General features: G+C 41.1%; 1 protein-coding gene across 3 annotated transcripts in view; it reads right to left on the bottom strand.

Annotated features, from left to right (window-relative positions):
• The window catches only part of RBP2 (retinol binding protein 2), a 68,024-nt gene that overhangs the window by 13,332 nt on the left and 30,117 nt on the right, over positions 1-24,575 (bottom strand). For all 3 annotated transcript variants that reach the window (XM_043595278.1, XM_043595277.1, XM_043595276.1), the window contains one exon: positions 9,671-9,794. In XM_043595278.1, coding sequence (XP_043451213.1) covers positions 9,671-9,743 — 73 coding nt within the window. In that variant the 5' untranslated portion in view covers positions 9,744-9,794. The remainder of the gene's footprint in view (positions 1-9,670; positions 9,795-24,575) is intronic.

Genomic DNA, 24,575 nt, shown 5'->3' with positions numbered 1-24,575 from the left:
TGTCAGGTCAGACCATCCTAGATTGTGCACATTCTGTGGCTGCCCAAATACCAGTAACTTCTGACTGACCCTTCTTTATACTTCCCCTGGAGGCATAAGGACTTCTGGGTCCAGCTAGATGAGACCTCCCTGTTTGGGGCAGTTTATGTTTTCCAGAGCTCTAATGTATTATCTTCACCACATAGCAATGGTTTTCTGTGCCCAGGGTTCTATAAGAAATTTGAGGTGGGTCATTCACACTCCAGCCCCTGGCCATTCTCTGATACCTCATTTAGCCTCAGCTTCATGGCTTATGGAATTGTACCTGGGGACGTCCAAGCCACACAGACTGGAATGAGGCAACAGGATGTGGAAAGAGATAAAGGCTCTCTCCTCTGCTCTTTGTGCTGTGAACACCTCTAGGCCTCTTTGCCAGCATTCACAGATCCCGGGGCATCCCACTGTGTTTGCTTCATAGGTCATTTGGTCGTCAAAAAAATGTGGCCCGTGAGCTACTAAGTTCGGGAAATGAGGAGGTAAAAGCAAGAGAAGCTGGTTTCTACACTGAAGAACTGCACAGAGTCTTCATTCTATGAGAGATACTTTGCAACTCCAACAGTGGGGAGATAGGATGCAGACTTTCCCAGTCTTATGTGGTTGTAGCCCTGTGCTGTGGTGGGACATCTCACCCAGCCGGTCTGGTGCTCCGCAGAACATAATACAGAAAGTGCTAACAACCCCCCAATCTGAGGCATTATCTAAGTCACCTGGGCCCTGCAATTATGGAGCTATTTCCTGTTTAATTTTCACCCTTCAAGGCAACTGCTGGCCTGTTGAGAAAAGACTAAACAGGACCAAGTGTTCAAGTATTTCTGTCTTACAAATTAATCTTTCCTTAAAATTGCCAAAAGCCACTGAAGAATCTTCCATATCTGGTCAGTATAAACACATGGTTATGGTAGGCAGAGGGCTAACATGTCACACTCCAACTCCTGCTTCTCTTCTTCTATCCCAGAAACAGTCTAGCGAGTCAGGTGACATCTGTGTGTCCAGCTTCAGTGCCATTGCTGGACCCTCGGGTCCAGATCTAGAAGCAGCAGAGAGTAGTGGCCATAAGTGGAGTTATTATTAACTGCATCATGTTGCTTTGAGGATTAACTTCGATGGTGTTTGTGAAGAGTTCTGCTCAGTGGCTGGTGCCTTGTGGTTATGGCCCCGTAAATGGTAGCTGTTGCCATCATTGTAATCATCATTATGAAGCCCCTTGATCTCAGAGGCTGGTGTGCTCAGAGTCCTTAGCATTTTTCTAGATATGCCCTGTGCGTTTGCCCCCTAAATCTCTGCCCCTCTCCTCCCAGCTCTCCAAATCTCCTAAGACCCAGCCCCAGCCTTGCCTTCTCTACTGCTGTTCTGCTCTTTCCTGCCTCCTTCCTCATCTGTTCTTCAGGCCACAGAGCTTTACCGCCAGGAGACACTACCTGATAGTTTCCTCTGACTTTTTCACGGGGGTGATGGTTCTTTCCTCTGAAGTCTTACCTCTATGAGGATAAGGACAATGCTGTCTACTTGCTCTGTGTCCCCAGGATCGGACACAGAGTAGATGCACCAGAAACACTTCTGGATTGGTTAATAGGCACCCTAGTTTGGGACAGTGGTTCTCACAGTGAGGTCCCTGGGCCAGCAGCTTCACAGCACCTGGGAACCTCTTACAAATGTAAATTCTAGGGCTTGCACTAGACCTGGGGATTGGGACCTGCTTGTTTTTACAAGACTTCCAAGTGATTCTGTGCCTGCTAAAGTTCAGAACTACTGGTATAAAAGAGTGAGGGTCAAATCCAGGTATAAATCCTGGTCCAGATTTCCCAGCTATGTGACCTCAATGAAGTCACTTTGCCTTTCTGAGCCTAAGTTTTCTCACAGTAAAATGGGGAAAGAATGCTCATCTCGTAGGGTTATTTATGTAAGGTTTCTGTTAAAATGATGGTAAAATGCTTTACACAGTAGTACTGAGTAGTAATAGATGCATTGGCCTCTACCCCTCAACCTTTCCTGTTTAGGTGAAACAGTGGCCAGATCAGCATTCAGTCCAGGGCGAAATATTTGGTTCATGTTTCTGCATCTCCGCTCCACGGTCCAAGGGCTCTGGACTCTGAAGGAACAGTCAGAATGGTGGCTTATCTACTCTCTCACTAGCATAGGCCTGGCTTGTCACATAGGAATTCTAGCCAGCTTGGCCACACATTTGTCTACATGGGCCAGTTTCCTCACTGTGTAGTTTGGCCAGTGGATAGAAACAACTTTAGCTCTTGCTCCTGAGGTCCATGCTGTTCTAAACCCTGGTGCTGGAGCCGTAGTTAGGAGATGAGAAAGAAAACCACAGACCTTGGTAACCAGGTGAAACAAAGGGGAAGGCTCTGGGCAAAAGGACTAAGGAAGAATTGGGAATTACTGAGAAATTTAGAACAGCAGTGTTCCTCAGAGAGGATGTGGAAATCAAGGCACAGAGAATTTACGTGGTGGGTTCAGAGTGACCCAGCTGGGACAGAGCTCCTGACAGCTTGCCTACAAATACAGTCCGTTTATCGTTCACAACTAAGGCTCCCCTAACAAAAATTATTGCTTGTCCCTGGTTGCCTAGAAAGGTAGATCACAGCTAAAAATGCCTATTGGTGATCGAACTGGTTTGTCCTGGAAACACCACCCCCCGTCAATCTTTCTGACCAGTGCTAGGGGAATCTTATCAGGGGCTCTATGCAAATGGAATCAAGCATTGCTGCTTCTCTAGATTGAAAAATGGCTTGGCCTCTTGGCCACCCTTTAGCATTTGCACAGGCTAGTTAATCATGTCACCTCTGCTCCACCCCAGGGAAGGGAACCAAGTGTTCTGTTGGTAGATTCGTGATATTTCTAATCAAAAGGAAAGGTTCAACTGCAGCTGTAGAATACACACACACACACACACACACGGATTATAAAAACACTTCCTCTTTGTACTTTGCAGAGAAAATTATTTTCCTGATATGGTATTTTAACACCAGGGTTATCAAGTATGTTTTATCTGCTTTTCTGGATTAAAGGTATCTTCGAGCCTGATTTATAGCCAGGTGAAATGAATTTCTATCTCAGAGGAAAAGGTCCAAAGGCAAGCTATTTCTGAATAATATATGTGGCTTGTAGCTCCTGCAGAAGAAAACAACACTGAAGTGACTTTATTAAAGCATACTTTCCATAACTGCATTTTGAACAATGCAAGCCATAAAGTTGAAATATGAGTATACTACTCACCATTAAAATGCTTTGTAATATGCTTGCGCAAAAAGCTAAAGTTGCGGGCTAAAAGGGCAGGCACTCTTTGTAAATTAAAGAGAGAGATGCACACGTATTCATCATGTGAAATCTGAGACCCATTTCAAGGGCAGCTTCGATGGGCTTCAAACCTGGACTTCATTCTCAGATCATCAGCCCTCTCAGGCAACTGTGGGGAGAAGGGTGCAAGAGCAGTCTTCTCCGCATCTTCATACCATTTCGTCCTCCAGATAACACATTTAGAGAGAAAGTGAGCTGCCCCCGTGTCTGACTCTTCCTTTCTCTCATGGGCATCTCAAATATGTTTAAAACCTTTTGTAGCCAGCAGAGGCAGGCTGGAGACCTTGGGATGCCTCCCTGCTCCCCCTGCACGAGTTTACCTCCCCACCCATAATCTAGTACTCACTACTGGGTTGGGGGCAGGGTGGAGGTGCTGCCATTACAACCTAGAGGAGAAGGGGCTCTCGCTCTCCTAGGGGAAGATGCTAGGAAGAGGCTGAGCTTATCTTCACAGGGGCTTTTCTACCCCCAGCACTCTCTCTGTTTAAAAGTCCAACCAGTCTTTGCTTCAAGTAAAGGCTTTGGCAAGGTGTATAACTTCTTTGACTTAGGACCACCAGCAGAAATCCAAATTTTGTGAAATTAACTCCTTGGGTCATCAGACATTTTTTTTCTTTCTCTCTCTCCCTCTCCCTCTCCCTTTGCCTCTCCCTCATTTGTTAATTAATTTCTACCCAGGGACTCTGAGTAACCCAGTGTTTCTGAGCGTTCTGACTACCAGTGAGCTCCTCCTCTGCTACCCACATGCTTAGTACTTGTACCTAGAATAGTGCCATGGAAAGAGCTTGAGAGATGGAAGCAGGCAGACGGGGCTCTTGTCTGAGCAACATCATTTCCCAACCACAGATGACCCTGGGGAGGTCCTTTCACTTCCCTGGGCTTCGGATTCCTCATTCCATGAAATGGAAAACATTCCTTCCATCTTGATCCCTGACTATACCCTGAGCTCTAGATCTTGCGTCAATATGCCAATTTTAATACTCCAAATGGATGTGTAACAGGCATGTGAAATCAAAATATGCAAAACAGAACCGTCAGCGCATTCTGCCCTGCCCAGTACCCCTTACCAAACTCACGCCTCCCCCATGTCTTCTCTATTTCAGCCTATGGGATCAGCATCTTCCCAATTGTTCATCCCTAAGCCTGGGGCCATCTTCATTTCCCCCATATCCTCTGGTTTCACATTCCCCTAAAAGCCCTGTTGGCTTTATCTCCAAACTGTATGTTGAACCTGTTCTCTCTTCTCCAGACCCCTGGGCACTACTAGCCCAAGCCACCATTACTTCTTGCCTGAACAACACAGTGGCCTCCTAGGATGGGCCTCCCTACTTCCAGTCTTGCCTTCCAGTGATTCATTCTCTACACTGTAGCCACAGTGATCCTTAAAGAATATAAATAAAGTAGATTGTCCTCCACCACAATGTCTAAACTTCCCTTTGTTTTCCACTTCCCAACACATCAACCTTTGTGTTTCTTGAACACACCCAGAACCTCTGCACCTGCTGTCTTCTGTACCCGGGACGCTGCTTCTCGGCATTCGAGCCTTGGCTCACCTGTCAGCTCCTCAAACAGCCTTCTCTGACCACCCATCACTGTTCACCCAACAAGTCCTTTTTGTTTTCTTTAAAGTACTTACCTACTTTATTTTCTCTCACAGCCACTAGTGTGTACACTCCTCAGGTAAGAGGGATTTGTCACCTCATTTACCACCATGTTACCAGTGCATAGGACATTTCTTGGCATGTCATAGGTGCTCAATGCATTTGTTGCAACTGAATAAATTACATGAAATAATATATATAAATTTCTAGAATGGTGCTCATCATGGCACGTGCTCATCTCTGATGGTAGACTGTGGCTCTTAAACCGTTAGGACAGGATTTGGAACATTGTGCGTATTCAGGAAACCTTTCCTGGCAGAGACAACTCAGGTGAGGGCTGCTCGACTTCAGCCTTTAAGCTTACCTCCTTTATGATTGAATTTTCCAGAGACACATTAGGACTTTTTGCAGTAGCCTCTGCTCTTTTAAATCTGTGCATATTAATTTAAATGAAAAGATGGTCTTCATAGGAGATGGGCCCCACCTTCTTTCCCAAGTAAAGAGGAGAACTGGATTTTCCCCAATATTTACAATTGGTGAACTAAATATTTCCTAGATGTCTAAATTGAACATTAACTGAGCAGTTTTAGGATACAAACCTTCCATTATATGTCCACATCTTTGCTGATTTACATGATGGTTCACTGAGTTACATTACGGTGTTTCATTTTCCAGGCTCCTTCCCTGCCCTGTCACCACCCAGTAACCAAATCTAGTCTATTTCCCACTCTGGACATCCCCCTGTCTACCTTCTTGGCACTGCTCTTACTATCTTCCCAGGGCCGTTGCAACAACCTCTTCAGTTCTCTGACAGTTCTGCAGATCTATTCACCCCTGGTTGTCAGGGTGAGCATGGGTGCTTTCTCTCTCTTCTGCAGACAATTCTTCTCCTTGTAGGATGAAGTCCACATGTGGTGGCACACCCCATTCAAGATCTGACCTGTTACCTTTCTGACTCTGTTCAATCCCCTCCTTGCACTTCACCCTCTAGCAATACAACTTTTTCTGTTCCCTCTGCCCACACCACATTCTTACTGGCCTGTCCTTTGCACATACCCGCAGAACAATGCCTGACTACATTTCTGTGTGGAGCCATTCTCTCCTCCCTTCAAAACCCCACCCAGGACTTAGGAAGCCTTCAGTGACATTGTCCAGTAGCTCCACTCACCACCCACACACACATCTTGCTGTGGGTTCAAGGGATGGAATCACCTACTGTCTCATGGATGATAGATTGCATTTTTTTAATGGCTGCAACAGTACCTCTCAACCTACAAGCTATTCTTGCCATGTGGCTTTAACATTCCTCCCACTGAGAGACGGGTCTATGTACTCTTCTCTTGGAGGTAGGTGGGCTCATGACTACTTCAACCAATAGACTACAATGGAAGTGATGCTCTAAGATTTCTGAGCCTGGATCATAAGAGGCCATTCAGCTTTCACTTCCTCTCTCTTTGGATACAGCAAGCATGCTGTGAGGAGACCCAGGCCACATGGGAACACCACGTGTAGATATTGACAGCCCAGCTGAAGCCTCAGCTGCCAGCCAGTACCTACTGCCAGGCACAGAAGTGGGGAAGCCTTTGAAATGGCTCCAGCTTCAGTTATTGTCCACATGCAACAGAATGAAAGCCCCCTAGCAAGAACCTAGCAGGTAAACCTGGTCAGCCCCCAGAACCATGAGAGACAATAATAAAATTACTGTAGTTGTTTCAAGCCACTATATTTGGGGGTGATTTGTCACACTGCAGCAGAAAACAGGAACACCGTTTGTGCACGGCTATAACTCGGCTGACTACGTAAGTTTGAGCTCCTTGAGAGCAGAGACTGGGTTTGGTTCTGCCTTAGATGGCACAGTCTCTGGCCTCCATGGCTAATGTCTGAACTGTGGTAGAAAAGTCAAGTGATTCCCCATGTCTGGACACTACTGGCCTCACTCCTTGGTAGTTAACAGACCTCTGCCAGCATTCTCTCACAATGCTGGAACTTCATTTTTAGATAAGCCTTCCTCAGGCTCTCCTTTAAATTAAAGACCACTCCCCCCATTCCCTGATCCCCTGATCCAGGCTGCAGGGGGACCTCGGAAAGCTACAAACCCCTTAGGGTGCAAGAGTTTACCAGCTGCTTTCCTTGCTGTCAAGAAAGTCTAAGACCTCAAGAAACACCAGGTGCCTAAGAAGGCAGGAGAGGAGGTACCATTGACCCTTGGCACTCAGTCTCTGAAAACTTAGTAACTTTGATGATTTGGGATAAAACCAAAGGTTATTGTGACATGTGATGCTGCTGAAGCTGGCAGCTGAGTCATGTGGGAAGGCTGATGTGTAGAGTGAGTCGCTGGCTAGTGACAAAGCCAGGTTGCCACCCAGACCCACTTCTCAACAGGAATCTCTCTTTCCCTACTGAGCCAGCCACCAGTCCCCCAGAGAAAGCCACCTCCTTGGTGTGAGGGATTAGAATCTAAGAAAGTGATGGTTCTTTAGTAGGAAATAGAGTTATACTTAGTGATATTTCCATATCGGGGGATTTGCAGAAATCTCCACATATGTTCTTCCCAAATGCCAAGGGTTTGAATGCTCAAAAGGGCAAGTTTCCTGACTTGTCAATGTTGGGAAAGCAACCCCTGTTCCGCAGGGTAGGTGTGAGGGAATTGTACAGGTCTTCTGGGTTGCCTGTAGCAGATTAAATTGTGGGGGCAGCCCCACTCAGTTGCTTCCAGGGGATGGTAATAGTGGTGTTTACTTCTCACCTGAAGCCTAGAGAGGGGGCATCAGGGACCAGTCTGCACAACTGAAAACTGAACTGAGACTCAGTTTTATACCTGAAGTAACATAGGACTTTATTATTTAAGAAAACACAGCAAAGGACACAAAATTGCTTTCTGATTATATTCCCTGAGTCTGGCTTGTTCAGCACAGGCTGAGACCTTGAAACTGCCAAACAGCCCATGGATAGTACTATTATTCCTACCTGGCAGATGAGGAAACTAGTTCTGGAAGGTTAAAAAATTGGTCAAAGTCAGAGAACAAACCTTATGTGGGCTGGCCCCTCTGGTGTGGTTTCCTCACCTGCATGATCTTGTTCAGAATTACACTTCTGAGCTAAGCTCCAGACAATCTGCCCATGTGTAGAATCAGTCTTCCATTTCTTTTTTTTTTAATTTAAAACAATTTTTTAGGTTTATTTATTTATTTTGAGAAAGAGTGAAATGGGGAGGAGCAGAGAGAGAGGGAGAGAATCCCAAGCAGGGTCTACACTGTCAGCACAGAGCCTGATGTGCCTCAAACTCACTAACTGTGAGGTCATGACCTGAACTGAAACCAAGAGTTAGACACTTAAACAACTGAGCCACCTAGGCACCCCTCAATCTTCCATTTCTATTGTCTCTTCAGGACACTAACCTCAGTACAACAGGTGTGGAGCTCTGGAAGGAAGATTTGTGCCTCCCTCCTCCTCCCCCAATTTTGAGGTAAAATTCTGACAGCCAAGAGGGAAAAGAAAGCTATTCTGTATTGGAAACACGTCTAAAGTACATGAAGAAAGTTCCAATCTCTATACATCACACAATATGTAGCTCTCCTTGTTCACTGACAGAGTAGAAATGTTCCTCAATGGAGTATCAATTGATTAATTGTCCAACTTCAGCTCAGGTCATGATCTTACAGTCTGTGAGTTCGAGCCCCACATTGGGCTCTGTGCTAACAGCTCAGAGCCTGGAGCTGCTTCAGATTCTGTGTCTCCCTCCCTCTCTGCCCTTCCCTGTGCTTGTGCTCTGTCTCTCTCTCTCAAAAATAAACAAATGTTAAAAAAAGAAATGTTCATCAAACTAGAAGTTAATGGCACAGAAAATTCCACAATTCCCATTCTTGGTGAGACTTCCATCTTCATATCCAGATTATTGGACCTCTGACCCCACGTGCAGCCTTAGCAGTGGGGAAATTCCAACCTGGAGCTCCTTATGTGGAAAGTTCTAAAGCTGGAAAAGGTGATGAGGAGGCTGTTGCAGGCTGTTGCCTGAAATAAGCACAGGCAGCCAAAGCTCCCTACCCAGCGCCTGGCCCATGGCAGCTGCCCCACATAGTGAGCTCCTCCTTCAGGTGTTTTATGATTTCTGTCAGCCCACGAGAGATCCCACAAGAGAGTCAACTCAGGACACACATTGATCAAGCTTTTGGCTTGGAGTCCAGTTCAAAAGCCAGGTAAGCAGTGAGTTGTTTGACCTGTATGCCAAAAGCCACTCCTAGCCTTCTGTGGGTCTCATATTCTCTAGAATAACAAATTTAGCCACTCCTTGTCTGCTTCCCCACCACAAGCCTGCCACAAGAGCAATGCAGGGTCATTCATGGATAATATCAGGTCTAACTGGCTATCTAATAGATGGTGATCCAAAGCGGGAGAGCTACTGTATTTATCTTGTCAAGTTTGATTTTACTCCATGTGTGCATGTATGTGTGTATGTGTACCCCACATTCATGTATCTTTTCTGTGTGCCAGGTATTATATTGAGGACATTCCAGACATAATCTCATTTATTATTATTCCCAATTTACAGATGAGGAATCTGAGTTTCAGAATTTCTATGACATACCTATTATTACATACCTAGCAAATAAGGAGCAAGGCTTACATACAGATCTGTTGAACTCCATAACGGCACTGTCTGGAGGGCCAGACTAAAGTTCTCCCAAAGTGACCCCCCCCCCTTCCATCCCTGTCCTCTCCCTTACCTAGGGCTTTCATGTAGCCTTCAAAGTTGTCATTACTCTCCATCTCCCAGGTTCCATTCTGGTCCCTTGTCATGGTGATAGCTTCTGGTTCAGTGTGGGTGAATGTTGAATGTCAAGGAGTAGGCTGCAGGGAGAACATGTTGAAATGAGCTACTTTTATAGCCTAGTGACTAGGTTTATGGCTTTGAGATAACAGGTTCAAAGATCATAAGCACAACCAAAAAAACCTTTCCTTTCCTTTGCAAAGTTCAGCAGGACTATGAGCAACCCACGCTCAAAGTCCAATGTGGCCACATGGGTGCCCCAGTGACCTGTACCATATGCAGGGGTCCAGAGAAGCCCATTTTTGGAAGCCCAAGAGAGCTCTTGGACCCAAACTAAACACTGTCTGGCATTTGAGGAAAACAAATATTCAGTGCCCACCCCACACTGGGCAGTGCCCAATCTACTAAAAGCAAGCCAGACAAGGAGGGAGGCCAGATGGAAGGCAGAGGGGCAGTGGGACTCTGCTTTAAGCCATCAGGAGCAAGCTGAAGATCACCTTGACCAAAATAGGGGGCATAGCTGGCATTTGGACAATGACTCTTAGTTTGGGCTATTTCCCAGATTGGCTGTCCCCAGGGGTGAGAAAATGGGTCGGTTTACTGTTCTGATGCATAGTTCTGAGAGATGAGGCCTGAAGAGGAGCTGCTATACTGTGAAAAACAGAGATGTGGGCTGAGATGGATAAACCATGAGTCCCCAAAAGTGAGGCCAATTTTGATTATGGCACTATGGATCTCTAATATATGTATTTATATGCTATGAAATATAAGCAAATTCTGCTTATATTCTGTTTGCTTGTGGTTTGGGGGATGTAAAACAGCACATTTATTTATTTATTTTTAGTAAATATACTAGAGCCAGGAAGACACACAGTAAAAAAATGGCTCAGCTGCTATCAAAAAACCAATGTAGGGAAAAGGGAAGAGTAAAGGACAACTTCACTACAAATAGAAAATGAGTGAAGGCAGAAGAAGCAGTTATATAAGTAGCATCAGACTTCACTATTTGGTGTCCAGTCAGAAGCTTCTATAAGATGATCACTTAGCCTTCTAGGTTGGAACAGTAGGTATTCCCCTAAAGGTTAAGATTCAAGGACCTCTACGTGACCCCTCCTACCTCCAACTGAGTCTCCTATAGGCCTCCTTTGAAAGAAAATAATTAAAAGCTGACCTGGTATGGGAGAGAGTTGGGGGCAAAAATGAGGTTGCTAATTTCAATAAGCCAGAGATTTTAACTTTAATGGGTGGGCAGAGGCATTCACCCTGTATCAGGTGGGAAGTTGAAACTAAAATGTTTGCATGAAACCAAAACACTGAACAGACTACTCTGTCATTGAGAATGTGAAATAGTCAAAATATTCCCAGAGACAGTAAGAAAGTGTGTCTATTTAGCCTGGGATCTATGTGAGTTAAAAAGAAGTTCTACCCTGCTTTGCCTCTGGTTTAGGGTTTGAGCTTATGCTTCCTGCTAGCCAATGTATTAAATAAATGGAGTACTGGAGCTTGCAAAACTTATAGGCTGCAAGAATTTAATGTAAAAACTGTCTGGAGGGACATATCTTCAAACCAGGCCAACCAGAATTCCCTGTGATAAAGTCAGCCAAATGTGAGCTCATCCAAAATTGTTAAACACATATGAAAATCCACCAAAAAAGCACACATCAGAAGAAATATACAGTCAAATTAGACTTCTAAGACCTCAGATAATACAAATGGCCAGTTACAAACTATAAAATAAGTATTTTATAATGAGAAAAAAATTAAAAGCACTTAAAAACATAAAAATGGATAAAAAGACATTTAAAAACATATTGAAAAATAACCAGAGAGTAGTTATAGAAATTAAAAAATGAAGTCATTAAAATGTGAAAGGTAATAGGTGGGTTAAATAGCTGATTAAACACAGCTGGAGAGAGAATTAGTAAACCGGATGATAGAGTTGAGGAAATTCCCAGAATGTTTGTAACATAGAATACACTGGTGGAAACTTATAGCATCAAAATAAAAATGAAATTCTAAAATCTTCCAGAGAAAACAAAACAACATATAGATTACCTATAAATAAACAATACAATAATCATCTTGATATCAGACTTCTCAACAACTTTGATGGAAGACAACAATAGAACAATATCTTGCAGTGATAAGGGGAAATACTTTTGACTAAGAATTATAAATGCAGTCAACTTCATTAAAATATGAGGGTTTTAAAACTAAAATTATTTCAGACATTATAGCCCCAAACTGGAATCAACCCAAACATTCATTGACAAATTAATGGATAAACAAATTGTGGTATATTCACACAATAGAATCCTACTCAACAGTAAAAAGGAAAAATCTCCTGATATGCTTAATGATGTGAATGAATCTCATAGGTATTATGCTGAGGGAAAGAAACTTGACACAAATGGTCATATACTGCATAGTTTCACTCATAAGAAACTCCAGAAAAAGGATCTAATCTACAGTGATAGAAAATAGATCAGTGATTTGGTGAGTATAAGAAGAGAAGGTGGGGATAGGAAAGGACACAAGGGAAATTTCTTGGAGAGGTAAGATGGAAATGTCTATAATTCATATGGTGGCTATATGATAATCGCTAAAACTAAAACTCTGCAATTTGTATCTGTTCCTTTCTATCGTATATAAATTAAACTTTAATTTAAAAATGAATAAAACAGGGGTGCCTGGGTGGCTCAGTTGGTTGAGTGCCTGACTTTGGCTCAGGTCATGATCCCGTGGTCTCTGAGTTCAAGCTCCGCGTCGGGTTCTGTGCTGACGGCTCAGAGCCTGGAGCCTCCTTCAGATTCTGTGTCTACTTCTCTCTCTGCCCCCACCCCTCCACTCTCTGTCTCTATCTCTCTGTCTCTGTCTCTCTCAAAAATAAATTGGGGCGCCTGGGTGGCGCAGTCGGTTAAGCGTCCTACTTCAGCCAGGTCACGATCTCACGGTCCGTGAGTTCGAGCCCCGCGTCGGGCTCTGGGCTGATGGCTCAGAGCCTGGAGCCTGTTTCCGATTCTGTGTCTCCCTCTCTCTCTGCCCCTCCCCCGTTCATGCTCTGTCTCTCTCTGTCCCAAAAATAAATAAGCATTGAAAAATAAATAAATAAAAATAAATAAATAAATAAACATTAAAAAAAATTTTTTTAATGAATAACACCATTTTTACTCATGGGCGCCTGGGTGGCTGAGTTGGTTAAGCATCTGACTCTTGATTTTGGCTCAGCTCATGATCTCAGGATTTGTGGGTTTGAGCTATGCCTTGGGCTCTGTGGCTGATAAGGTGGAGCCTGTTTGGGATTCTCTCTCCTTCTTTCTGTGCCCCTCCTCCTGCTTACATGCTCTCTCTCTGTATCATAATAAACAAATAAACTTTAAAAAAACTATAAAAAATATTTTCATTCATGCATTCATTCATGATTATTTTTGCAAAAAAGATTTAGTAGCATCTCAAACTAAAATCCCATATTATACCCACATGGGAAATTAGCTGATTGATGTGTGTGCTAAGGAGGTTATAATTATTGATTGACTAGATGGTTGTAAGAAATATAAGTTTAAATATTATCTGAGGGGTGCCTGGGTGGCTCTGTTGGTTAAGCAACTGACTCTTGGTTTCAGCTCAGGTTATAATCCCACAGTTCTCGCAAACCATAAGATCAAGGCCTGTGTTGGGCTCTGCACTGATAGCAGGGAGCCTGCTTGGGATTCTCTCTCTCCCTCTCTCTCTGCCCCTCCCCATGCTTGTGCACTCTCTCCTTCAAAATAAATAAATAAATAAACATTAAAAAATATTACCTGGGGACACCTGGGTGGCTCAGTCAGTTAAGCGTCCAACTCTTGGTTTCAGCACAAGTCATGAACTCATAATTTGTGAGCTCTGTGTCGGACTTTGCACGTAGTGTGGAGCCTGCTTGAGATTCTCTCTCTCTCTCTCTCTCTCTCTGTCTCTCTCACGCTCCTAGCCCACTCATGCTGTCTCTGTCTCTTTCAAAATAAATAAACTTAAAAAAATATTATCTGAAAAACTTAGGAGAAACCTCTAAGGAAGTGGTTCTCAAGCCCTACCAAGGGTCAGATTTATTTGTAATCTCATCCCGTGGGCACACAGAGATAACAGCTACATCTATGCAACTAACTGTGAAAATGACCTGAACTCTGGAAGAATAGACTTTCCACTTAATCTTAGGTAGAAAGTCATGTTGAAAGGGGTAGGAAAGGTAGAGAAGTAATTGGGAACATAGCTCCCCCAGTGAGACTAACTACAAGTGGGAAGGACATCACAGACATAGAGAAGTGAGAGGATCAGACCCCATACCAGGCACCCCTGGCCCTGGGTACCTGCATTGGGAAGATGAGTCCCTGTAACATCTGGCTTTGAAATCCAGCAGAGCTTAACCTGAGGATCTTTAAAAATCACTGGGGGTTAACTCCAAGAACTTTAAAAATCAGTGTACTTAACTCTGGGAGAATTGGAAGGTGATAGGAAACTGAGTCCCTGCCATTAAAAAGCCAGCATAATAAACAACTCAGCTCAAGACACAGCACAAATAAAGCAGTTTGAAAATTACCTGTGTTAGACATGAAGGAGATTTATTGACTAATCTTAAAATGTGTGCTGGTGAGGCAGGGATTTTTAGGAGACATCTCCAGGAAGAAAAGAATTTCTCTTCTTCTCCTCCAGTCTAGATGGCCTGATGTTTGTGGGAGCTAGAGCTAATACTCTCCATCTACTCTGCTAGCCTGTGAGCCCTGCCCCTGTGTTTCCCTGCAGAGCCCACCATGCCCAACCTGCTAGCTTCTTCAGGTATCCCTCCAAAACAGCTCCTGTCCTTTGAGACTCTGTAGGCAACCGTGGCCAGGACTGGTGCCACTCCAAAGTGACTCCCGCCCTGGGGAGGGAGGAAGATAATTCTACGCACCAGCATTGCAGTTGTAGCAGATGGGCCTCTTACCTGACTGTCCAGAGAGCAAGCCCTGCCCTTTGTATGCCTGCAGCTGTGGCAGAGAGGCTAAGTGCAAACAGCTAATCTGACTGCCAGCCCCACCCACCAACAAGACCTCAGCGACCTCAAACATGACTCTCAACAGGGACAAAACCCTGCCCAGTATGCCCATAGCAGGCAAAGCAGGTCATTGAAGCCAGTTGGGCTGAAGGCAATTACAGTTTAGTCTCAAGAGGAGGATGCATGCAGCCCACACAGGGGATACTCCTGAAGTGCCTGGTTCTGATGACCAGAGAGGATTGCACTATATGGCACCACAAGACCCCTACTTCACAAGGCCACAACTTTCAAGACCAGGAGATGTAGTTGACCTACCTAATACATAGAAACAAACACAGAGAGGGGCGCCTGGGTGGCACAGTCGGTTAAGCATCCGACTTCAGCCAGGTCACGATCTCGCGGTCCGTGAGTTCGAGCCCCGCGTCAGGCTCTGGGCTGATGGCTCAGAGCCTGGAGCCTGTTTCTGATTCTGTGTCTCCCTCTCTCTCTGCCCCTCCCCCGTTCATGCTCTGTCTCTCTCTGTCCCAAAAATAAATAAACGTTGAAAAAAAAAAAAAGGAAACAAACACAGAGAGACAAAATGAGTTGACAGAGGAATATCTCCCAAATGAAAAAATCAGACAGTCACAGTAAAAGAACTAAATGAAACATCTTAAGCAATATTCCTAATAAAGAATTCAAAGTAATAGTCATAAGGATACACACTAGACTTAACAGAAAAGTAAATCAGCACAATAACTTCAACAAAGACAAAATATAAAAAATAACAAATCAGAGCTGAAGAATTCAATAACTGAAATTTTAAAAATACAGTGGAAACAATTAACAGACGATTAGAGGACACAAAGGAATGGGTCAGTGATCTGGAAGACAGGATAATAAAAAGTAACCAAGGTGCACAGGAAAAAATAATAATAAAGAATGAGAATAGATTAAGGGACCCAGCAATATCATCAAATGTAATAACATTCACATTAGAGCCATCCCAGAAGGAGGTGAGAAACAGAAAGGGGCAGAAAACTTATTTGAAGAAATAATCAGTGAAACCTTCCATAATATGGGGGAAGGAAACAGGCATCTTGGGCCCAGAAGCACAGACAGGCACTAACAAGATGAACCCAAGGAGGTCTGTACCAGACACACAATAATTTTAAAAAGTAAAAATGACAAAAATTAGTAATAAGCAGAGAATTTTAAAAGCAGAAAGAGAAGGTACAAAAACAGACACAGACAAATGGAATAGAATAGAGAACCCAGAATTGGACCCACACATATATGGCCAAGTAATCTTTGACAAAGCAGGAAAGAGTATCCAATGGAAAAAAGACAGTCTTTTTAGCAAACGGTCCTGGGAGAACTGGACAGTGACATGCAGAAGAATGAACCTAGACCACTTTCTTACACCATACACAAAAATAAACTCAAAATGGATGAAAGACCTAAATATCAGACAGGAAACCATCAAAACTCTAGAGGAGAAATCAGGCAACAATCTCTTTGACTTCAGCTGCAGCAATTTCTTGCTTGACACATCTCCAAAAGCAAGGGAATTTAAAGCAAAAATGAACTATTGGGACCTCATCAAGATAAAAGTCTTCTGCACTGCAAAGGAAACAATCAATAAAACTAAAAGGCAACTGACGGAATGGGAGAAGATATTTTCAAATGGCATATTGGATAAAGGGCTAGTATCCAAAATCTATAAAGAACTTACCAAACTCAACACTGAAAAAACAAATAATCCAGTGAAGAAATGGGCAGAAGACAGGAATAGACACTTTTTCAAAGAAGATATTCAGATGGCCAACAGACACATGAAAAGATGCTCTACATCACTCATCATCAGAGAAATACAAATCAAAACCACACTGAGATACCACCTCACACTGGTCAGAGTGGCTAAAATGAACAACTCAGGAAACAACAGATGCTGGAAAGGATGTGGAGAGATGGGAATCCTCTTGCACTGTTGGTGGGAATGCAAACTGGTGCAGCCACTCTGGAAAACAGTGTAGAGGTTCCTCAGAAAATTAAAAATAGAACTACCCTACGACTCAGCAATAGCTCTACTAGGAATTTATCCAAAGGATATAGGAGTGCTGATTCATAGGAGCACATGTACCCCAATATTTACAGCAGTACTTTCAACAATAGCCAAATTATGGAAAGAGCCTAACTGTCCATCAACTGATGAATGGATAAAGATGTGGTTTATATATATAATGGGATACTACCTGGCAATGAGAAAGAATGAAATCGTGCCATTTGCAGCAATGTGGATGGAACTGGAAGGTATTACCCTGAGTGAAATAAGTCAGTTGGAGAATGACAGAAATCATATGTTTTCACTCATATATGGATCTTGAGAAACAACAGAATACCATGGGGGGAGGGAAGGGGAAAAATACAGTTACAAACATAGAGGGTGGGAGGTAAATCATAAGAGACTCTTAAATACAGAGAACAAACTGAGGGTTTATTGGGGGGGGGAGTGGGAGAGAAGGGAAAATGGGTGATGGGCACTGAGGAGGGCACTTGTTGGGATGAGTACTGGGTGTTGTATGTAAGCAATGGACCATAGGAATCTACCCCAAAACCAAGAGCACACTTTACACACTGTATGTTAGCCAATTTGACAATAAATTATATTAAAAAAAAGAAATAGTAATGAAAGCTGTGAGGATTAAATAAAGAAGAAAAAGCAGCAAGAGAAAAGAAAATAGTTATATACAAAGAAAATCCTATGAGGCTATAAGCTAATTTTTCAGCAGAAACTTTATAGGCCAGAAGGGAGTGGCATGATATATTCAAAGTACCAAAAAGTAAAAAACCTACAACCAAGAATATTCTACCCACTAACATTATCATTCAGAAAAGAAGAGGAGATACAGTTTCCCAGACAAACAAAAGTTAAAGGAGTTCATAAACACTAAACCATCCTTACAAAAAAATGGTAAAGGGAATTCTTTAAGTGGAAAAAGAGGAGACCATAACTGGAAGTAAGAAAATTATGAAAGGAAAAAATTTCACTGGTAAAAGCAAGCATGTAGTAAAGCTAGTAGATTAATCACTTATAAAGTCATATGAAGGTTAAAACATTAAACTAGTAAAAATCAATTATATCTATAAAAATTAGTCAAGTGATACAAGAAAATTAAGATGTAAAATATGACATTGTACACATAAAACATGGTGAGGGGAGTAAAATTTTAGTGCTTTTAGAATGTATTTAAACTTAAGCGACAAACTTAATATAGACTGCTATATACATAAGATGTTATATATGAAACTGATGGTAATCACAAATCTGAAACCTATAGTAGATACAAAAAATAAATAAATAAAAAGAAGGGGAACCCAAGCATAACACTAAAGAAAGTCATCAGACAACAAAGGAAAAGATGAAGAGATGAAAGAAGAAACAGAAGAACTACAAAATCAACCAGAAAACAATTAACAAAATGGCAATAAGTATATACCTATCAATAATTACCTTAAATGGGGGCACCTGGGTGGTTCAGTTGGTTAAGTGTCTGACTCTTGATTTCAGCTCCAGTCATGATCTCATGGTTTTTGAGATCGAGCCCTGAGCTGGGCTCCACACCGACAGCATGGAGCCTGCTGGGGATTCTCTCTCTCCCGCTCTCTCTGCCCCTCCCCACCCTCATACATGTGTATACACATGTATGCTCTCTCTCTCTCTCTCTCTATCTCTCTCTCTCTCTCTCTCTCTCCCTCTCAAAATAAATAAATAAATAAATAAACTTAAAAAAATTTCCTTAAATATAAATGAACCAAATGCTCCAATCAAAAAACATAGGGTGACTGAATGGATAAAAAAGTAATACCCATTTATATGCTGTCTACAAGAGACTCACTTCAGACCTTATGTCACATACAGATTCAAAGTGAAGGGATGGAAAAACATATACCATGCAAATCAAAGTGAGAAAAAAAAAACCCAGGATAGCAATACTTAGATCAAATCAAGTAGACATTTTTTTTCCTGAAAAGAGGTGGCTATTAATGTTCATGGATATTAACATAGAAATCCATGCCAATTCAGAAAACCCTCGTTCTCACAACAGCTTTTTGTATGCTAAAAGAGCAGTTTCAACTGGGGATGGTTTTGCCCCACAGGGGACATTTGTCAATGTCTGGGGATGTTTTTGTTTGTTACAGCCAAAGGCCAGGACTGCTGCTCAACATCCTACAATCTATAGAGGACAGCCCCTTACAACAAAGACTTACCCTGCTCCAAACCCGGCAATGATAACATGGTCAGTGGAGACTATTATCTAAAGGGCACCAGAATTTAATGAGATAGTTTTAAAATAAAGCTTCTGAGATACTATGAAATCTGATTTCTTCTCAATCTGTAGTAGCAACAATATTTCAAGAAACGTAAGACACTATAAAGTAGAGATATATTACAGTATCTGTAAATTTGTCATTATACAGTTCATCTAAGTATTCTGTCCTATTAGTTCCATGAGGGCAGGATCAAGGGCAGTCTTGATCTTTGCTGTATCTCCAATGCCTGAGACATGATAGACACACAAATGTTGTTTTAATGAGTAAAGAAGTGAAGCATATTACTAACTGGACTTCTCTCTCCAATACAGCATGATCTTTGTAGCCAGTGGTGTCAGATGTGAAGTATCTTTGACTCCAGACAGAGTTATTTCTCACATCCTCTTTAAGAAGTTGGTCCACTCACTGTAGCACCGGAGTGGCTCAGTCAGTTGTGTCAGGCTTCAGCTCAGGTCATGATCTCACCATTCATGAGTTTGAGTCCCACATCGGACTCTGTGCTGACAGTGCAGAGCCTGCTTAGGTTTCTCTCTCTCTCTCCATCTCTCTTTGTCCCACCCATGCACGTTCATTCTCTCTCTCTCTCTCTCTCTCAAAATAAATAAATAAATAAATAAACAAACAAACAAACAAACAAACAAACTTAAAAAAAAAAAGTTGGTCCACATGCTGCAGCTCATTATCCCAAAATTTAAATTCCCGAATAACCCATTGTTGATGTTGCCAAGGATGATAATTTCTTTGCAACCAATTAAGAATATCAGCAATAAGCTCAAGCTCCTGAGATGGATCTTTTAGCTAGTCCGCTAGTACTCTCCTGTAATGCCAAACTTGACAGTTTTGCAGATGTTCCTCAATTATTGCAGTGATATAGTACATTTTTTCATGTAGATCTTTTTGAAGTGACTTTAAGAGAACTCTCCAAAAATGCCACACTGTATAATTGGCTGCATTTGACTCAATAACACCTCTCGTTAGTTTAAAAGCTCATTCACTTCTTTCATCATATCGCAGAATAAGCCCAAAATAATCATAAACATTTCTAAATTATTTGTTACAAATGATCTAGACCACTGTATTGGGGCCATAATTCTGTGGCACTAGATAGATGTATATTTGCCCAATCTTTTTTTTTAATGTTTATTTATTTTAGAGAGAGAGAGAGAGAGAGAGAGAGAGAGAGACAGAGTGTGGGTGGGGGAAGAGCAGAGAGAGAAGGAGACACAGAATCTGAAGCAGCCTCCAGGCTCCAAGCTGTCAGCACAGAGCCCGACGTGGGGCTTGAACTCACAAATCATGAGATCATGACTTGAGCCGAAGTCGGACACTTAACCAACTGAGCCACCCAGGCACCCCTATATCTGCCCATTCTGCTCTCTTCATTTACAGGACATAAGTGGGCGAGTCCAGGCTGAGGAACCCATTGTCCATAGGGGACACCACCACTTCTCTGGGTTCAGCCACTATCGTTTCTTCCTGCAGACCAAGTAGACTTTAAAGCAAAGACTGTAGAAGAGGAAAAGAAGGGCATGACATAATGAAAAGGAATCAATCCAACAATAGGATATAACAATTGTAAATAGCTATGCACGCAACACTGGAGGATCTAAATACATAAAGCAAATATTAACAGACATAAAGGAAGAGATTGACAGTAATACAATAATAGTAGAGAACTTTGACATTCCATTTACATCAATGGATAGATCATCTGGACAGAAAATCAACAAGGAAATAGTGGCTTCAAATGACACATTAGACCAGCTCGACCTAACAGATATATTCAGAACATTCCATCAAAAAACATCAGAATACAAATTATTTTCAAGTTCGCATGGAACATTCTCCAGGATAGATCATATGTTAGGCAACAAAAGAGGTCCTAATAAGCCTAAGAAGATTGAAATCATATCAAGCATCTTTTCTGACCCCAATGGTATAAAACTAGAAAAAACTTATAAGAAAAAAACACAAACACATGGAGACTAAAAAATATGTTCTCAAACAACCAATGGGTGAAAAAGGAAACTAAAAAAATTCATGGAGACATGAAAATGAAAACACAATAGTTCCAAATCTTTGGGAAACAGCAATAACAGTTCTAAGAGAAAAGCATATAGCAATACAGGTCTACCTCAAAAACCAGGAAAAATGTCAAACAACCTAAAGGAATTAGAAAAATAACAAATAAAGTCCAAAGCTAATAGAAGGAAGGAAATCATAAAGATGAGAACAAAAATAAATGAAATACTGAAAAAAGCAAGTGAAAAGATAAATGAAATCAAGAGCTGGTTCTTTGAAACGATAAACATAATTGATAAGCCTTTTCCAGACTCATCAAGCAAAAAGAAAGGAGTCAAAATCAGAACAGAAGGAGGAGAAATAACAACTAACACCACAGAAATACAAACAATTATAAAAGAATAGTATGAAAAATTATATGTCAACAAATTGGACAACCTGGAATAAATGGATACAGTCCTAGAAATGTACAATCTTTGAACAGATTGCTAGCAATGAAATTGAATCAATAATAAAGGAAAAACTCCCAATAAACAAAAGTCTAGGACCAGATGGCTTCACAGTTGAATTCTAACAAAGCATTTAAAAAGAATACCTATTCTTCTCAAGCTATTCTAAAAAATAGAAAAGAAAGGAAAACTTTCAAATTTCTACAAGGCCAGCATTACCTGATGCCAAAACCAAAGATATTACTATAAAGAAAACTAGAGGCCAATATCTCTTATGGACATAGATGCACAAAATCTCAACAAAATATTAGCAAACCAAATCCAACAATACATTAGGAAAATCATTCACCATGATCAAATGAGACTTATTCTAGGGATGCAAAGGTGGTTCAGTATCTACAAATCAGTATCTACATATCATTTTAACAAGAGGAACTATAAAAAAAAATATGACCACTTCAATGGATGCAGAAAAAACATTTGACAAAATACAACATCTATTTATGATAAAAAGTCTCAACAAAGTGGGTTTAGAGAGAACATACTTCAACATAATAAAGTCAACATATAAAAAATCCACAGCTAACAACATACTCAACGGTGAAAAACTGAAAGCCTTTCCTCCAAGATGAGGAGCAAGACAAAGATGTCCACTCTCACTACTTTTATTCAACATAGTATTAGAAGTCCTAGCCACAGCAATTAGACAACACAAAGAAATAAAAGGCATCTAAATTGGTAGAGAAGAAGTAAAAATGTCACTATTTGTAGATGACATGATACTACATATGGAAAACCCTAAAGACTCCACCAAAAACTATTAGAACTGATAGATGAATTCAGTAAAGTTGCAGAATACAAAGTTAACATACAGGAATCGGTTGCATTTCTATACACTAATAACAAAACAATAGAAATAGAAATTAAGAGAACAATCCTATTTACAACTGCACCAAAAAAAAAATACATTTAACAAAGGAGGTGAAAGACCCATACTCTGAAAACTATAAGACACTGATAAAAGAACCGAAAGGCAACACATAAAAAATGGAAAACTATAACATGCTCATGACTGGAAGAATTAATAATGCTATAATGTCCACACTACCTAAAGCAATCTACAGGTTCAATGCAATCCCTATCAAAATACCAAGAACATTTTTTGCAACACTAGAACAAATAATACTAAAATTTTTATGGAACCACAAAAGACTCCAAATAACCAAAGTAATCTTGAGAAAGAAAAACAAAGGTGGAAATAACACAATCCCAGATTTCAATATATACTACAAACTTCGGTAATTAAAACCGTATGGTATTGGCACAAAAACAGACATATAGATCAATGGAAAAGAATAGACAGTCCAGAAATAAGCCTATGCCTATCTGATCAAATAATCTATAACCCAGGGAGCAAGAATACACAATGGAGAAAAGACAGTCTCTTCAATAAAGGGTACTGGGAAAACTGGACAGCTACATGCGAAAGAATGAAACTGGACAACTTCCTTATACCATACAAAAAAATAAACTCAAAATGGATTAAAGACCTAAATGTGAGACCTGAAGCCATAAAACTCCTAGAAGAAAACAGGGGTATTAATATCTCAGACATTGGCCTTAGCAACATTTTCTAGGTATGTTTCCTCAGGCAAAGGAAACAAAAGCAAAAATCAACTATCGGGACTATACCAAAATAAAAAGCTTCTTCACAGTCAAGGAAACCATCAACAAAGTGAAAAGTCAACCTACTAAATGGGAGAAGATATTTACAAATTATATACCTGATTAAGGGATTAATATCCAAAATATATAGAGAACTTATATAAATCGACATCAAAAAACCCCCAAATAATCCAATTGAAAATGGGCAGAGGACTCAAATAGACGCTTTTCCATAGAAGATGTACAATGCAAAAGAATGAAACTGGACAACTTTATTACACTATACAAAAAAAAAAAAACACCTCAAAATGGATTAACACCTAAATGTGAGACCTGAAGCCATAAAACTCCTGGAAGAAAACAGGGGTGTTAATATCTTGAACAGACACATGTACCCACAGACACCTAAAGAAATGCTCAACATTTCTAATCATCAGGGAAATGCAAATCAAAATCACAGTGAGATATCACCTCACATCAGTCAGAATGGCTAGTATTAAAAGGGCAAGAAATAAAAGTGTAGGTGAGGATGTGGAGAAAAAGGAACCCTCGTGCACTGTTGGTTGGAATGTCAATTGGTACGAGCACTAGCGAAAACTAGAGGTTCCTCAAAAAATTAAAAATAAAAATACCATATGATCCATTAATTCTACTACTGGTTATTTATCTTCCTCTCAAAACGAAAACACTAACTTGAAAATATATATGCATCCCTGTGTTTACTTCAGTACTGTTTACAACAACCAAGATACAGAAGCAGCCCAAGTATCTACTGATAGATAAGCAAATAAAGAAGATATATATATATATATATATATATCACACACACACACACACACACACACACACACACACACACTGAAGTATTACTCAGCAATAAAAAAGAATAAGAACTTGCCATCTGTGACATGAATGGACTTAGAGGGTATTGTGTTAAATGAAATAAGTCAGACAAAGACAAACATCATATCATTTATATCTAGAATCTAAAAAAACAAAGCAAAGGAACAAACAAACAAAAAAACAGACTCTTAAATACAGAGAACAAACTGATGGTTGCCAGAGGGGAGGTGGCTGAAGGGTAGATGGGTGAAATAGATACAGGGTATTAAGAGGTATAAACTTCCAGTTATAAAATAAGTAAGTGAAGGAGCTGAAGACCACAGCATAGGGAAATAGTCAATAATTTTGTAATAACAGTATATGGTCACAGATGGTAACTACACTTATCATGGTGAGCACTTTGTAATATATTCAGTTGTTGAACACAACATGTTAAACACATGAAACTAATGTAACACTGTATGTTCATTATACTTTCATTGAAAAAAGAATAAAAGATATCAGTGTGGAAACACACACACACACACACGCACACAGATTGTGGGGCACTAGTCCTGGAG

This window comes from Prionailurus bengalensis, chromosome C2 (assembly GCF_016509475.1).
Source record: "Prionailurus bengalensis isolate Pbe53 chromosome C2, Fcat_Pben_1.1_paternal_pri, whole genome shotgun sequence".
Lineage (NCBI taxonomy): Eukaryota > Metazoa > Chordata > Mammalia > Carnivora > Felidae > Prionailurus > Prionailurus bengalensis.
The sequence above is the reverse complement of the archived record's forward strand: the minus strand, read 5'-3'. Positions and strand labels throughout refer to the sequence as shown.